Source organism: Sciurus carolinensis, chromosome 13 (assembly GCF_902686445.1).
Source record: "Sciurus carolinensis chromosome 13, mSciCar1.2, whole genome shotgun sequence".
Classification (NCBI taxonomy): domain Eukaryota; kingdom Metazoa; phylum Chordata; class Mammalia; order Rodentia; family Sciuridae; genus Sciurus; species Sciurus carolinensis.
Genome location: NC_062225.1, coordinates 45180234 through 45198251, shown reverse-complemented (window position 1 = coordinate 45198251; position 18018 = coordinate 45180234). Strand labels below are relative to the sequence as shown.

At 31.1% G+C, this 18018-nt stretch overlaps 2 protein-coding genes across 5 annotated transcripts in view; one reads left to right on the top strand and one right to left on the bottom strand.

The window, feature by feature from the left end:
* Positions 1 to 18018, top strand: part of Vrk2 (VRK serine/threonine kinase 2) — a 207763-nt gene that overhangs the window by 127201 nt on the left and 62544 nt on the right. The window contains exon 14 of one of the 2 annotated variants that reach the window (XM_047523385.1): positions 13154 to 15021. The exons of the other annotated variant lie outside the window; for it this stretch is intronic. Within the exon in view, the coding sequence (XP_047379341.1) occupies positions 13154 to 13195 (42 nt within the window). The 3' untranslated portion in view covers positions 13196 to 15021. Of the gene's footprint in view, positions 1 to 13153; positions 15022 to 18018 lie in introns of those variants that run through there. 2 annotated transcript variants of the gene reach the window in all.
* The window catches only part of Fancl (FA complementation group L), a 64980-nt gene that overhangs the window by 22194 nt on the left and 24768 nt on the right, over positions 1 to 18018 (bottom strand). For all 3 annotated transcript variants that reach the window (XM_047523389.1, XM_047523387.1, XM_047523388.1), the window contains 2 exons: positions 9720 to 9816; positions 4000 to 4068 (listed from right to left, as the gene is read on the bottom strand). In XM_047523389.1, coding sequence (XP_047379345.1) covers positions 4000 to 4068; positions 9720 to 9816 — 166 coding nt within the window. The remainder of the gene's footprint in view (positions 1 to 3999; positions 4069 to 9719; positions 9817 to 18018) is intronic.

The window sequence follows — 18018 nt, the reverse complement described above, 5'->3', positions numbered from 1 at the left end:
AAAATTCCAACTGCGTGTGGCAAAGATATTCCACCATATCTGCACTTGATGGTATATTTACAGGTATAACTGCAATTTTAACAGCCAGTTTTGTTTGATCAATAACCTGGATAAAATGTATTTCATTTTTTTAATCACATATCAGTGCATTTATAATCTGACCATTAGCACATTCTATAATCTCATTACTCAGCCCTATTGACATATATGACCTGAATGTAAAAATTCTAAACGGTAGCAGATTTTTAAGGATATATCTTAGAGGACATGTGATGTTAGGAAGCAGATGAAGATAAAAATCATGAGATGTTCTTACATTCTGTGCTAAAATCTATAAAAGAGAAGTTACTGAGTACAAATAAAATAAATATCTTTAAAGAGGTATCTAGACACTTGTCTTTGAGAAGCACTTTGTGTTTCTTTGGCACACATCACAGTAGCAATAGTAGCAGCAGCCTTGCCCTTGGTGCTGATTTCTTACTACTCTAAATGTCTCCTCTGAGCCAGAATACACTGGCTGTTGCTGATCATGCTGTGAGACACCTGCACTGGCTACTAGGCTTGTCATGACGCACAAAACCCTACCATCTTCAGCTTGACATTGTGCAAGTTATAATTATTCATCCAAATGAATATGTCAGAGCAGCAGCAGCAGACCTCTCATCAGAGCAAAAGAAAAATACATCAAAACATTATCAACTCAGCAGGAAGACAGGGACCATAAGGAAAATTACCCATTTTTAATATGGATGCCACAAAGCCATGTCTATTATATTACAAAAAGAAAGGAAAATAAAGATCTTCCAAGTATAAAGTCCAGAAACACTGAATCCAAAGAGGAAATGTATAAAAGCAGACAATGATTTTTTAAAATCAATTATCTGAAACCTATTTACAGTCTCTTAAATGTAACTTTACTATCAGATTACAACAGTTACATTCATGGTGCTTAAAAACTACAACTGTTTAAAAATTGTTAAAACTGAAAATACCCACAAGAACTGTTTCTACTGAGTCAGTAAGCAAGCATTACATAAGCAAAGTCAACTCATACTGCTTTTTACATTCAAAATATATTTAACTAATATTGCCAACCCTCATCATATTAAAAGACTCAAAGAGTTCATATTGCTAATACCATTACCAAAATCCTTAGGATGTACAGCTAGTCTTTCTGATAAATATTTAAACAATCAAAATTTTAATGTTGTTCGTGAAAGAAAACTAAAATTACCCCCAGGTCTCCACAAATGAAGAAGTTATCTCTAAACTGTATACAAACATATATAATACAGGGAAAGGTAATTTCGAAGTTACCTCATCTTTAAAAAAATGTGAAAACTATTAACTTTTTAGAACAAACTATACAAGATATGAAACATGTTTTTGAGACAGAAAAAGCAGAAGCCACAAGAAACAGACTGATACATCTGACCATACTAAAAGCTAAAATTCTGTATGACAAACTATATCATATACAAAGCTAAAAGATCTGCCATAGGGAGAATACATTTACATTCCATATAACCAACAAAGCATTGGTATCCAAAATAAATTACAAGTGCTCAGAATAAAAAAAATATATTCAAGCAAAGACTATGAACACAATAATATTGATTATCAATTCTTGATAAAGAATTAAGGTCAGATTAACTAAGATGAAAATAACACAAAAGATTTGGGAAAGTAAGAATTACTATGCATTGCTGAATAGCAGTATAAACAGATGACGATCAGAAATATTTAAAGGTACATTCCCTACAATCCAGCATTTTCACTCCTAGAAATAATCCACACTAACTGTCTAACATATATGTATCAGGAAACATGTAAAAGTGTTCACTGTAGACTGCTAGCAAAAATTGTGAATGATCTTATCAATGGGACAATGGATGAATTACCTGGTTGATGGACATAATGGAATGATACAGCATTTTAAGATAAAAAGGTATTAGGCACACAAAAATTATGGATAAATCACAGAAACAATATTGTGTAAAAAAAAAAATCAAACTGCAAATACAGTCTAAAAATGTAGCAAAAAGTCTAAGGATAGCATATACATCAATTTCAGAGAAAGAGATACCAAGTTAGATAAGAGAAAAACAAACAGAAAGAAGAAACTGAAAAGGGAATGGGGTCTTGTGCTGCTCCCAGAACTTTTTCTTTCTGAGAGAGAGAGAGAAAACTAGAGATGTATTTGAAACAAGTGAGAAAAACATTAATATCTGTCAAATTTAAATTGTGGATAAAAAGTCACCTTAATTTTATCTGTATTTTGCTAACAATATCAGTATATTCTATAACTTCAGAAAAATTTATTAAATTCCAGTTACTACTATTAATTTTCTGTTTCCTTGGCACTAATGCCAAAAAAATGACAATTAAATTAAATCCTTGAATATGAATTTTTATAGTTACTCCAAACTTACATGTACAAGGCACTGACCCAGTATTAAGTAGTGATACAAATCTAAAAGAAACTCCCCTCAAAGATATTCCAGTCTAGCAGTCACAAACTAATTTTGATATGATACAAACTTTTCCATAAAGTTTGGGGAAAACTTGTACAGTTAAATGCATTTTAAGAACAACACTAAAAAATTCATGAAAACTGTATTCTTCAACTTTGGAACTGTGATAAATATTAATTTGTAATTTAGAGGTTATATCTGGAAAGAGAAATAAAATCTAGATATAATATTTTCTCATGATCTCACTGTCTAAAACACAAAGATAAAGCTTTCAGAGCCAAATAGAAAATATGTATTTTTTAAAAAGTTATACAACTTATACATGATCCAATTTTTGAAAAAAATTAATAAATTTATAACATATACCAAATACCTAATGTAAATCAAAGGCTTTTTCCTTTCCTTTATTTTGCTGTTTCTCAATTTCCCCTGAGGGAAACAGGAATTATTTTTAAAGAAAAAAATGAGAACAGTAATTTTAATAAATGTGTATGATTAAAATATCTTAGATACTCATAAGACTATTTAAAACATGTCAAACTTTGTTTAAACTAAACTTCAAAAACTTTCTAAAACTAATTTCACCTATAATTACTTTTTATGTACGAACAGTTTAAAATATAAGTATGAACTTTTACTTGAACCTAATCAAAATTTGCTCAACAAAAAAATGGGTAGCTTCCATTCAAAGAAAATTTGTAAAATATCACTCGTCATTTTCTCTTTGCCTAAGAATAGAAACGTTTTCTCCCTTTTCTTGTCAACTATCACAATTCACTTGATGAAATAAGGCCCATGTCTACTAGACTAACCTGTGAACTTTAATAACCACATTCTGCCACTTCTTTAAAAATCACACATGGAATTCTGTGATTGTACTGTTACTAATCCAAAGCACCTTGTAAACTCTAAGTACATTTTACAACATACTTCTAAAACATCATCTTGGTAGATATAACCAATGTACTGAGAAACTAAATTAACAGAAGCAGCACAAAGAATCTTCTATTATCTTTACCTGAAGTACAAACACACAAAAACACATAAAAAAGAAAATACATAAACTAAGTTCAAGGATAAACCAAGTCAAACACTTTAAAACCATAAAAACTGAGTACAAATGCCAGGTGTTTTATTTATATTCTCCTCTGATAAAGATTCTCTGATATAATATCACCAAAGTTAAAAATTTTACCAATATAAAAATTTTCACCCACTTTTCCACTTACTGTATATTGTTTTCTACAGCGTTGTTTAGGATTTAAAGAAAAAAAAATGGATGTCAACAGGGCTTCTGCATATTCACTGAAAATGAAACTTAAAGATCTAGAGGGTGAATTATGTGAGTGTAGAGAAAGAAGGAAAAAATGGACATTAATTATTAGAAAATACAATTAAAGCACTGTAAAAGGCTTGTTTATAAATGAATGCTGAAAGAAGACTGGAAATCACTTTATAACCTATAATGCCTTCCTGATTAAAAAGAATAGACTCTTTCAAATTTAAAATAAATTTTAAAATTTACCTGTGGTATCCAGGAAACAGAAAATGGAACAGGAAAATCCACAAAACAATCTGGTGATTCTGTGGGATACTATGAAAAAGCATAAAATTTGGTCATTTCTGCTTCTCTGTGACAATTACTTCAGGTATTTTAGAAAAACTGGATATATTTTGATTCTCTTATTGTAATGATATTGTAAGTTCAAAATAGTCAACATATGCTCATGAGGTACAAAGTTTGGTGATTTAGTGTGCTAAAATAGTCAATTCAACAAAGAAAAATGAACTAAGTTAGTGATGGGACAGCTGCTAATGTTATGATCTGAGAGGTGAGTCAAACTGAATCTCAATTTATCTTTGAAATACAGAATCAAACTAGTTGATATTTAATTCTTCCCAGTCTAGAATTTAATCTCAAATAGATTCTGTCACCACTTAATAACTTTTAAAAGAATCAAGAAATGCATAAGAATGACTATATAACTATCAATTTAATAAATAATTTTCCATATAAAAGCAAATATTTTTAGCAAGAAGACGAATGCAAAGAAACAATGAATTATCTTCTCATTTATTAAGGAAAAATAAACATTTTTAAGCAAGAAAAATATTTTAAAAATTGGTAAATATTAGAAAAATTATTTAATTAGTTATATAAAAAGTTATAATCATGAGAAAAAATCATTTCTAAGTTAACAAAGGCAAAAGGTAGTTTTTTTGCTTAAAATTAATTTTCTTATGAGAAAACCAGAGGATTATACTTCATGATAATGATAAAATCCTATTTTGAAATCTTCAAAGTCACATATAATTAAATGCACTCATTTCTTTCCATTAAAAAGCTAAATTTACTAAAAGAAAATTAGTTTTAGCGGAAACTTTCATTTGATAAACTTTTTAATTCAGAACTTCAAGTTTTTCAGTCTCTTGCTATTCAGTACTTCACTGGAAAAACCAAAGGAGATAAGAAAAATCATCACTCTAATATTTAACAAACATCAGCACATTCAAAGCAGATGCTTTCAAAACAATTAACATTTTGCTACAATGATCAGTTGACTAAAAATAAACAATATCTGCCAGACATACCCCTGTAATCCCAGCAGAGATTAAGGTAGGAGATCTCAAGTTCAAAGCCAGCCTCAGCAACTTAGTGAGGCCTAAGTAACTTAGCAAGACCCTGTCTTAAAATTTAAAAAAATTAAAAGGGCTGGAGGTGTGGCTCAGTGGTTAAGCACCCCTGTGTTCAATTCCTGCTACCAAAGAATAAACAACAGTATCAATCATTGCACGCTGACTAATGCTATTTGGTTATATAAAACTAGTAACACAAGGACAAATACATAGAAAACCATATAAAAATATTACAGTGCTTAAATTATGTAAACTGAAAAATGATCAGGCTGAGATAAAGGAGTCTATTTCACACAATTCAAAATATCACAATGTGATGATATTATTTCAGAATATAATTGCTATAATCACTGGAAAAACAACTTGTATACTACATTAAAAAGTCAAAAATGTCTCAAAAAAATTCAGGCAGAGACCTCAGGTCTCTCTGGTTTCACCTTTATTAACTAGCTAATATGATCTTGGAGGAGTCATTTAATTTGTATGGCTGTTTTATAAATAAAAATGATAAAGTTCGACAGTATTACAAAATCTCATTTCCCTCCAAACTGTCAGGATTCTTTTTTAAAAAATTATTCACACTTAAAGTCTCCTTGGGTCAAAAATGGAAAATTTAGTTCACTATGGATTGTTGCTACTTACCTCCCAGAAATGTTAATAATGAATAAGATCAACTCTAACATAAATGAATTATCAATATACATAAGAAGTTAATGAAATATTTACTGTATTCTGAGTAAATATACCAAGTAAAATATCTGTGGCCTTGGAAGTCATTATGTATATACATAGCTCATTATGTTAAAAGAAAATAAAATCCTATATTCAAGTAAGAGTACAGTAAATGGTACAAAGGCACTCACATGGATAAAGATCCCCAAATAATTAAACAAAAAAGCGACTTTTAATAAATACTATCCCACATACAACAATGACTCTTTACTGTGTCATCTGTGAAAGGATGACATCTTTCAAATATACTTTATATTATAATTATGCAAACAATAACATGTATATAATAAATTGTACTAATCTATATGTGAGTGACTTCACTACATATCTATTAAAGTTGAATACAGGTGTATTTTATGTGTTAACAGTATTCCAAATTAAGAATGATTCTGTTTACATAATAAGCTTTACATACTTATACAAAACCTAAAAAGAGCAAATTTATGTGCATCTGGGGATTTACTATAAATTATTAAAATACAAAATAACATCCTAGATATTCATTTTCAAAACAGTTTCTGAACTACAGTAGTACTAAGTACAGTGTAGGTAACTAAATATAAAATTAAGACAGTTTTTAATAGTATGTTTTATATATATATATATATATAAAACCATGAGAAACTGTCAGAACTATTTTACAAGTTTGATAACAAATGCTCCAAAGAAATGAATTTTAATTGAAAAATTAGTATTATTTTTAAGTAAAATAGGGGAGAGACAAGGAGAGTAAGAGAGATGGAAATGCCACAGTGAAACCATTCATTTGTATAATTAATGTGTTAATAAAAAAAGTTTTTCAAATCTCCCTTGAAGCAACCCAAATCAGAAATTATAAAAAATTATTATTCAATATTAAGTACATATAAATATATACTTATGGTCATGATATTTTTTAGACTCTGTAGTATATCATTCTAAGAAAAATCTTAACCAAATCTGTTCTGCTCAGACCATGTAAAATAGAAGGCTACCCCCTGCAAGGGAAACCACACAAATTTCAACAGAGACAAAGTGCCCAGCTTCTGATACACATCTGTGATTTTTTTTTTTTTCCCAAGTAGTTCTGATCTTGGCAAAAGCCAAAAAAGCTCTAGGATACATTTCTTTGTACAGAAAAGATAATCCCATCACACAGTACAGGATGCACTATAAGTTCTACATAAATATACCTATAAAAAAACAAAAAAATCCTTATTATATTTCTTTTTGATTGACACATTTATTTTAATAGGAATTGTCTAGTTCAAATTGATGCTGTTTTCTTTGAGTTTTTGGAGATAGTGAGGAGTGATAGAATCAGAACAGAATGTATTCAAGAAAAAAATGCGTTTTAAATATACTTATAAATTAAAGAAATAAAGGCTTGAAGATTCACAAAAATAATCCTGCTTTAAGGTTTGTTAAAAAAAAGTTTTGATGAAAACTTTGTTATGTACTCTAGGTATTCCTGTTTTTTAGCTGACCATCCCAGTCCCAAACATTCCTCAAAAAGAAATTACCACATATCAAAGATAACTTTGGCCTCTATAATGCAGGCAAATAATGAATCTAACAAATTTCCATAATGTAAGACTGTCATCCTATTTAAAAAAAAAAAAAAAAAAAAAAAGATTTTTCCTAATTCCTTCCCAGCTCAAAATTTTCTTTTTTCTTGTTAGAGGGTCCACAGTATTGCTTCATAACTATAAATGTTGCAAAACTAATCAAAACCACAATGAGATATCATTTCACATCAACCAGGATGGCTATAATAAAAAGACATCTATAACCAGTGTTGGTGAGGGTGTGGAACAATTAGAGTCCTTGAACAAATCTGATGGACATGTAAAATGGTGCATCTTTTGCAGGAAAAGTTATAAGTTCTCTAAAATGTTAAAAATAGTTATCACATGACCCAGCAATTTTGTTCCTAAGTATATAATCAAGAGAAATGAAAAGCTTTGCATGTAAACCAAAACCTGTGCACAAATGTTCACAACAACACTATTCATAATAACCAAAATATGGGAACTATATTTTGGCTCAAATGTGCACCAGATGATGAATGAGGAAATGAAATGTGGTATATCCATAAGGTGAATATTATTTGGCAATTAAAAAGGAATAAAGTACTGTTACATGTATGAACCTTGAAGACATTATACCTAGACAGGAGCGAGTCACAAAAGACTGTAAATACCATTCCATTTGTATGAAATGTCTAGAAGAAGCTAACAAATAGAGATAGAAAGTAGATTAGTGGTTGCCGAGAGGTAGGGTAAAGGGCTAATAAGGAGTTCCTATTTATGAGTGAGAAACTTTTTTCTGGAATGATGAATATGTTCTAAAATTAAGTAAGGGTGATTGTTGCATTGTGAATATACTAAAAGCCAATCAAATGTACATTTGTTAAAAATAAAAAAATGTTGCAAAACTGACACTGGAAAATATTTCCTGGAGAAATATTAGAAGAATCATCTACTATACCTTGAAAAGGTGTAAGAAAAAGCAGACAGAATGGACTATATAAGTGTTCTCAACTTAGATAAATAATATTTATCACACTGAACCCCATTAATATGTATTATTAATACATTAGTAAAAAGTAAATAAGCAAAATCATAAAATCTTTTAAGCATAAAAGGCAGTGTGTGTTTAATAAGTGTAAGAGCATGTAAAAATGAGGACACATATACTTAAAATCTTTAATTTTGGTCTTCACAGCAATAAGGGAACTTTTATTAATGTACAAAATACAAACAACATACTTTGCAGAAAATGACAGAACCCTTGCCACTAGCAGTATGTGACCTTTTGAAAGGATAAAGCACACCTTTAAAAACTTAAAAGGAAAATAAAATTATTTTTATTTTCATGTAAATAATCATCTAATTTCTTTTACAAAGAAGGTTTCTATCCCACTAATTTTGTTCGACACTTATATGGGTCTTAAAATTATATCTAAACATTCCGTGTGTGAGAGGAAGAGAGAATGAGTCATTTCTCAAACTGTCTGATGTAGAACTACTATGAGATATCAACTTTTCTGTGTCACCCAGTACAGCTTTATATATTAATTTTCTCTTGTGGAAAGCTTAAATGCCAGACACATTTTTTAAAAAGGACAAACACAATTGATCTTTTCATCACTACAATCTTCTGAAATAGAATTGATTGATGACTACTGGGAACAATAAAAAAAAAGGCTGGATGTCCTGGTTTTCTTTAAATTCTCATGTTTTTCCAGTGATTACTAAGTAAATGATTAATATGCTGATCTTGCTTATTCTATTTACTTCTTAAGATTCATAATCTAGAACTAAAACTAAAGACAAAACAAAAATGGAAGGATGTTTTGTGTCAATAAATTAGTGAATGTTTACAGATCACTAGTCTATAAGGACTCCACAAAGGCATAACCTTTAAAAATTCTTGAAATACAAATGCCAAAAAACTTCAGCCAAACAAACAATAAGAAGTATGCTTATATGTGTGTCTGTGTAGTGGGCTGGGAGGTGGTAGAGTCAGAGACAAGAACTACAAAAGTACTTCGTAAGAACTGAGGGCAAAAGACATTTTCAGAACCTGAGATCATGGAAGAATCCACTCATAGTAAGATACTACGAAAATAACATCATGGTACTTAGAGGCTGCTGAATCTTATTTATAATATTTATTAAGTCTAGGTTTGATCAAATTTAAACTAAAATTTTGACAAGAAATTATATCTAGGATTTTGGAAACCTGGTGAATAAATTCTGATGCTTTCTCAGATCCATTTTCAAAAGTATTATTTATGTATTTGGGGAACCAGCATTCCTTTACATTGAAAATATTCAGTCTTCATTCTTAAAGTATTTCCTGACCACAGTAACAATTTAACAAGGCACATACCTTTGCTTTCAACTTGACAGTGATTAGATGCTCTCTACCAGAAGCATCTTCTGCTTTTAACTTGATGGTACTGAAGCAAGTATCCACATATACAAGTCTGGTGAGGAGAAAAGAATAAAAATAATCACAAAGGCTTTGGAGGGGGGTGGAGATAGCAGGGTTGAAATGAAAATATTTACTATGTTACTATTAATCCATTATAAAAATTAATCAGGAATTTCTGCATGCCAACCCTTTCTGCTACTATAGATTTACTGCCATTAATACACCAGCCTACTGCTTAATGCAGTCATAGATCTCTGGATTATTTACAATGTGTGTCAAGGCTCATGCTGTGGTCAGTGAGCACTATGTTTCGGTTTTCCATCACTGGAACCTTTAGCACACACAGCATGTTTCTGTCAGCCTCTACTTATGTACACATTAAACTTCCTGTCAAACTCTTTGATCCATTTCTGTAGTTTCATACAGTATGAGACATTCATGCTTCCTTTATTTGTTTTTCTCCTCAACGAACTTCTCTTTTATTATCAATAATGTTACTGTACAAAAATCTGGCTGATATTAGTTCATATACTGAAATTGATCCTCTAAGGAAAATGCTATGTAAGCACATATACAACCTAGTCTCCTAACAGTAAATTTTCTTTTTGCACAATATATAGCTTCTGACACTTAACCCAGGCATGTATTCAAGATGACTAATATTTTAAACATATTGCACACACACAATTGTTTTTGCTTTAAGTTGCTCTAAATGCATGAACTTTCTACAATGGAAACCAATATCCTTTGAAATATATCATTCTGCAAAAATATGGTCCCTTGAGTAGCATAAGCTACTGCCAAAATGGTTCAAATTTAGCAGTATATTTACTAGTGAACAGGGCATGTGGATACTTTTTGACATTTTTACAATACTATTCTCTTGTAAAGATAAAAAAGTAGTCTAAGAGTATTGAACAATGTATCACCCAGACTGATGGTAAGACCTATTAGAGTTCAGAAGTAGCATTAGCCTCCTAACCTAGGTGACATTTTATAACATCACTATATGCCATTTAGTTACTGATCAAGTATAAGAGTAAAATGGGTCAATTTCAATAAATGCTGGACAGTAAAGTTGTAGAACACTATAATGAAAAATAGATCTAAATCTGTAGGAAATACATATGTTCTTCTATATTTTATTTATGAAATAAAAAGTAAAAAATCTATCAAAGAGATAGAAATATCATCAAAATCTGGAAAAAAAAAACTTAAGGTCTCAGAAAAAAAGTAAATATTATTCTAGAAAAAAATGTTTATTTACATAAAAATATCAGTGACTATATAGTTAATTTTTTTCCAACTATATAAGTGCCTTAAACTCCTACCTTCAAAAAATTTGAACATGAGTGCTCATCATGTTTTATCATGACTAAGGTTCAGATACATGAGCATCTGACTCTGAAAGCCTCATGACACAAATTCAAGTTGAGAAAAGCACATGCATTTATATCCTCCCTCTATTTACTAAAAAAATTAAAACATAAAGGAAGTTTTTAAAAGTATAGAATTCCAGTTACAAAAAGAACAAGAGCATTAATTAAAGTAAATTTTTAACAACTTTTATGAAAACGTAAAGTACTTAAAAGACCACTGGCTGACAAAACAGATGAGAAGAGAAAGAGAGAGGGCTCCAGGAGGGTGACAGCTGGCAACAAGGCAAAGTCTGCAGAACAGAGTATGATTGATACACACTGGCAGGAATTGTGGGGATTTTGTTTTTAAATGAAGAAACCAAAGAGGAAAGGGAAAATTTAAAACTAAATTATAAACAATAAAGTTATGTTTTAGAAGACTGTAAATGTTCTATTATAAATTGTTCAGTGAAAAATATTTATGTAATCATAAAAAATAAACTGTTTAATTATAACCTTTAGACTCCAGGAAGACAAAATGCTAAAAAAGACTTCATTATAGTTGCAAAAATTAATGTAAATATACTGAAGCACTGCAATTTTTTTCGGGGGTGGGGGCAATATCATTCCCCAATATTTCTCCTGACCATTACTATTTAATAAGAAGATTAAAAAACATGGAGCACAGAAAGGGGAAAGATATCAGGAGGAGGGATAACAAGAAAATCTGTAATTGCTAACTAGAGAGTCAAAAGATACATCTTTGGGTGGAAACAAAAGAGAAAAATAATGAAAGGAGAGAGAAAGTGGTACACAAGTTAAATCCTTTTTTGTTATCATAATCAGTATATAATTCCTAAAACTGGTAAATAATAATACAGAAATAATACAGGCACACTATTTAGAAGGGTGGAAGTTGTAAACATGATCAAAGTGTCTGTTTCAAAGAATAAGACTGGGAATAGGAAATGAACATGAGTGCTCATCATGTTTTATCATGACTAAGGTTCAGATACATGAGCATCTGACTCTGAAAGCCTCTATGACACAAATTCAAGTTGAGAAAAGCACATGCATTTATATCCTCCCTCTATTTACTAAAAAAGTTAAAACATAAAGGAAGTTTTTAAAAGTATAGAATTCCAGTTACAAAAAGGACAAGAGCATTAATTAAAGTAAATTTTTAACAACTTTTATGAAAATGTAAAGTACTTAAAAGAACATTGGCTGACAAAACAGATGAGAAGAGAAAGAGAGAGGAATAGGAAATGGTATAGGAAAGGCTGTTTGCATCTCAATGTAAGCCCTAACTAGTTTAAGACCCCAAGAGAGAGCACCTGAGCTCAGACAGTTGGGAGAGACAAAAAAGGACAACTTTCTGTACTTCACATGGCTATTCATTAGCTGAATGTTCAAAATCATTAGTGAGTATCTATAAAATTAGAAAAAAAGGCACTAGTCTTGTTTATAATTACAGCAACATAAGATTATTATCACTCCACAGTTTCACAGAGGTACTACTACTTAAAGTGACATGCTCAAAAATATAGCATTTAAGTCCTAATAGCCATGAAGTTACTTTTGTTAAAACTTTAAGGAGTACTATAATTCAAATACAGTAGTAAAAAATGCTTATAATTTCATGTTAATCTCAGCATGGTCAATTAAAATTAAGAAACATTTTTACCCATATGAATTCCTGGCTACTTTACTGTAGGGAGCGATCCTTACCTCAATTATGAACATCTCCAGTACATATGACCCGGATTGCCAGTATTCCTCTGGTGTTTACTCTCACCTTCTTCCCTATGGCAATGGAATTCCTGCTCCCATCCCAACCCTACCTAAACCTTAATTTAACAGGATATAGTCCACCTAGCTAGTGACTTGCTAGCTGTCCTTCCAGCAAGACATGGATATGTAACTAAACTTTGGCCACAAGACTACAAGCAGTAATGATATGTACATCTTTTGGATCACTTATAACTAAAGTGTACACTCCTCTCTCTTCTTTTCATTCCCTTCCCATAGACTGAACTTGGACAGGCTGGTATGAACTGGAAAAGACCTTGAAGACAGGAATAGTGCAACACTGGCCAACAGAGCCCTATGTGATGATGGAGGTGTTCTGTTTGGGCTGTCCAATACAGCAGCCTCCAGTCATATGTAACTAATGGAGGACATAATACATAGCTAGTATGGACACTGATATTTTTTTAATTTCATTTTTTAAATTTTAAAGTTAAGTATAAATGTCAATAGTCCTTTGTGGCTACAGTATACTGAACAACAGTCACAGTATAGAGCAAAATAATTAGTTTAAAAATTCTTGCATTCCTCAGTGACCTTCTGGAACAGAGCTACCAACCCACTTTTCCTACTTTTAACCATCTGCCTACATCTGAGTTTTTAAGAAACAAAGTTCCATTTTACTTGAACTACTGAGAATTTGAGGTTCTCCTTGTGACTAGCAGGTGAGCCTATATCCTAACAAATAAAGCATATTTATATCTATTCATGATAGGAAAGAGTATCCTGGTTTTGATAGTGAAAGTAAGAAACAACCACGTGGGTGATAAAGTCTCACAAACAACATCAAATCTGTTTTTCTAAGAAACTCCCATTTCAAATTGTTCTGCCTTACTCTTAAATTGGGTGTCTCAACTTGAATGACAGGGAATAATTTTTGTTCATTTAAATAAAATATAAGTACTTCATTTAAATAATACATTTAGGAAACTTTCATCAATGAAAAGCTTAATTTTTTTTAAAGTTTATGCATAATGCTAGAAAAATACCCACAAAAATCACATTGAAAATTTATATTGAGAAAGAGTTTAAGTATTATTTAGCTGGGCATATTGTAAAACTGACTAAGAAACTATAAATACAAAATGTAAGGAATAAAATATTTTACTTTTGGCACTCTACTTTGTATTTATCATCTGCTCCATTTCTTATAAGTCTGTTTGCTGTAAATAAAAGACACTAAATTTGAGTTGACATTTTTTTAAATGTTTGCAAAGAATGTTAATACTTAAAATTTCACGGAGATTTTGTTGTTCCTGAGGGTGATGTCCCTGTTAATAGCTGAATATATCAGTACAGAGAAGAAGAAATGTACTTTCTTTTGAAATACTGCATTTATTTTGACCAACAGCTCAAGTTATATAGTTTTTCTTTCTTTAACCATCAAGGTGCGTTTAAGTAGTAGTATCATCAAAAGGCAGATAGCCTCAAAGGGCAGTCTGAAGACCTCCATAATTTAATAAAGCACCACAGATTCCATTTTTACCACCACTCTCAATTTAAGCTTTAATTAATTTATTTCTTGATTACTCAAAAAACCTCCCTAATGGGTGTGTTCACTTCATGTCTCTTCTGCACAACAATCAATTCTGCCTTCTGTGTCTAGATTTAGTCTTCTTATATACCTCTTACAAATCAACCCCTTGCTCAAAAACACTCATGGAGTCTATCACTTGCATATAGAGAATCATTAGTCTAACCATCAGTATCCTCCAGTCTAGCCCTAATATATATTAATTCCCTTGTGTGAGCAACTCCTCTACTCAAGATCCCAAAATTAAATGCACATTTTCACTATAACCTTGCCTCCAGCATTCCCTCCTTCGTAAGGCTCTCTCAAATCCTTTCAAGGTTACCCCAATACTCAACTCCTCTAAGAACTTTTCCAAATTATTTGTAGACCCAAAGTGCTTCATCTTTCTTTAAACTCTTACTGCTGCTCTTTTTCATTTAAGTTTTAGCTTGCCAATCAATTAAGTTTTTTTCATAAGGAACATGAAAGCTTTTGGACTTTTTAGTTGTCGATGGACCTTTATTTTATTCATTTATTTATATGTGGCACTGAGAATTGAACACAGTGACTCGCACATGCTAAGCAAGCGTTCTAACACTGAGCCACAACCCCAGCCCTGAAATACAAAGTTTTCTATTTCTGTGTATATGCCAATGCTATATGTGTACATGAACATGCAAAAAGCTCTTGTCAGACTAGTTCATTATTTACCAATTTAAGTCAAAGTTTGAAACAACAGCTGAATGTAAATACTATTTAATTAAATACTATAAACATATCACCAATTCATAAAAACAATATTTTCACTATTGTATAATTTGTAGTTATTCAGTGCTTTGGATATATGTACAAGGGGAAATCACCCTATTTATAAAGGTAGCTTAGAATGAAAATCATACTGGTTAATATCTGCACTCATATGTGCTATAAAACAGAAATTATCATTTATTGCAATTAAATCACTACCCTGATTAAGTACTGTAAAACTCGTGCTGTCTGACATTCTTGGCTGAACTAATCTAACAACAACTTTATTCCTACTTTACATAAGGAACTTTGTGAGTCTCTTAACATGTTCTTTATTTGTTATTAGGAATGCCTAGCTTCATTTGAAAAATGTAGAAAACATGGCTCAAAAAGGGTAAGTTACTTGTCCAGGGATACACAGGTGATAAGCCAGAATTAAGACTCTGATCTAATTATTGTGATTACTTTAGTATAAGTAAGTATATATCTCCATATCCCTGAGATGCATTAGGAATTATAAAAATATAATCACTAATCAGCTTTGAAGATAATGAACTTAATCAAAAAGTCTAACAATGGATGTTGGACAATGTTTCCTGAGCACATCAGATTTAGTACAACTGCATAAACTCTTCCCCAAGATAAAACTGAAAGGCCAATAGTTGAACTATACTCACTTTAAATGATAAATACTATGCTGTCTAAAAAGGACGAAGCATCAGCTCGCATCTGTTAGAACTATTTAATCTCTCAATTATCTAGGGCTATGTGATTAAAATAAATATAAAGTATCTTATAAACGAAGTGACTATGCATCTCTCAAACTGGGACAACTTTGAGACTGTAAGGAATCAAAAGAAAAGGCATAAATTAGTACTGTCCTAGGTAAAGTGGGATGTGTGATCAGCCTATGTATGCATAAAGCTAAAGTATCTATAGTTTTCAACTCCAGGACACTCTTAGTACCAAAAAGACATGCCTGTTAAACCCAAAGAATTCTGTTTAATTTTGATCTTTTAATGAACCATTCTATAAAACAACATAAAAGAACTCTGTTTAATTCTGATTATTTTAATGACCCATTCTATAAAACAACATATGTAGAAGTTGACAAAAACCCATCATCTGGTATCACTCACCCTTGTGAGTCAGTGTAACACCGAGAATAACCTCGAACTGTCATACCACCTTCATCTTACCCTATAAAGAAGCTGCTGTTTTACAGTGCAGAAACAAGTATAAAAATTACAACAAAAGTAATCAACTTAAGGGCAGCAACTAATTTCCAGTCACTTTTATTTAAAAAAAAAAAGAAAAGATCTGAAAAAAGGAAAACTCATTATACTTTAAATGTTTTCCTTTTCCAACTTAAATTTTTATAATTCCTGATCCTATAGAGTTGATTAGAAATGCCAAAGATGTAATTTAAAAAACACAGGAAGGTCTATACTACAAAAAAAAAAGATTTTTCTTTTTTTCTTTTATTATCAGATTGTATGACACTGACAAATCTACAAGTTTATTATTCAGAATGTAAGGAAAATACAGACATTTTGACATGGTCTAGAAATCAGTAAGATTCAAAATTCATTTCAATTTGTCATGAAAATCATGTGTGTATCAAAGTACATTTTAAATTAAGAAGCTAGCCAACTGTCCAGGCAGGGCCTCAAAAGGTAGCAACTCTAGTGTGCAACTGCACAGTTCAGGTCTCGGCGTCAGTTCTACAGGTCCTGAAACCCAATTTTATCAATGTGTCAGTGGACCAGATTTCATTTAAAAAGTAAGTCACAAAAATAAAACTGATTAATATTTCTTCTTGTTTACCAGAGAGTATTAGATAAATGCTGACAAAGTCTTATTCTCTGGCTTCTCATGATTCATGCAGACAGCTTCTTTTGTTGTTAATACATTCTTCATATGTAAATAATATGAAACAAATGATTAAGTAACAATAGCTATAGTCTTAGTCATTTAATTATCTTAGTCACTATAATAAATTATGATATTTCACAATCTAAGCAACAGATTTTGAAACCATTTCTAAGGAAGAGCATAATTTTGCAAATGGCCAATTTTACTCATGGTAAAACAAGTTTTTACTGGCTTCAACCTTAGAGGAATCTTGGAGATCATCAAGTACTAGAGGGGACTTTATCAAATAGTCCATATTGGAGCTGTCCCCTGATACAACTCAAGAAATCACCATTTACAATGGGTGTGGTGCACACATCTATAATCCCACAGATAGAGAGACTGAGGCAAGAAGATAACAAGTTCAAAGCCACCCTCAAAAATTCAGTGAGGCCCTAAGAAACTTAGCAGATCCTGTCTCGAAATAAAAAAATAAAAATAAAAAGTGGGGGAACTGTGGATATGGTTCAGTGTTAGCACCCCTAGTTTCAATCCCTGGTACCAAAAAGAAAAGAAAGTGGTATAATGTAGGCCAGCCTTGTCCACATACATTCATTTTATGTACAAAATTGGGAATAAAAATATACATCTTGAAATTTATTCTGTGAATTCAATAAGAAAATGAAAAGCAGGTAGTACAGTCAGTGACACAAAACAGAAACTTCATAAAAAGCAGTCCTATAAGAACCAATCTAAGTGTAAAGAAGAGATAAGCAATTATACTGTAATGAATCATTTTTGGCAGACACATGCATATCCTTACTTTTGCCTTTCACCTGTTATCAATTTAGAAATCCGTTCCTTTTTCTCCAACATTAGAATAATGGGTATAATGCAAGCAAAAGTCAGCACTTTCTATTTATCTCTTAAAACACTCCATAAAATATTTTATGTACTTGTACTATTTCTCTTT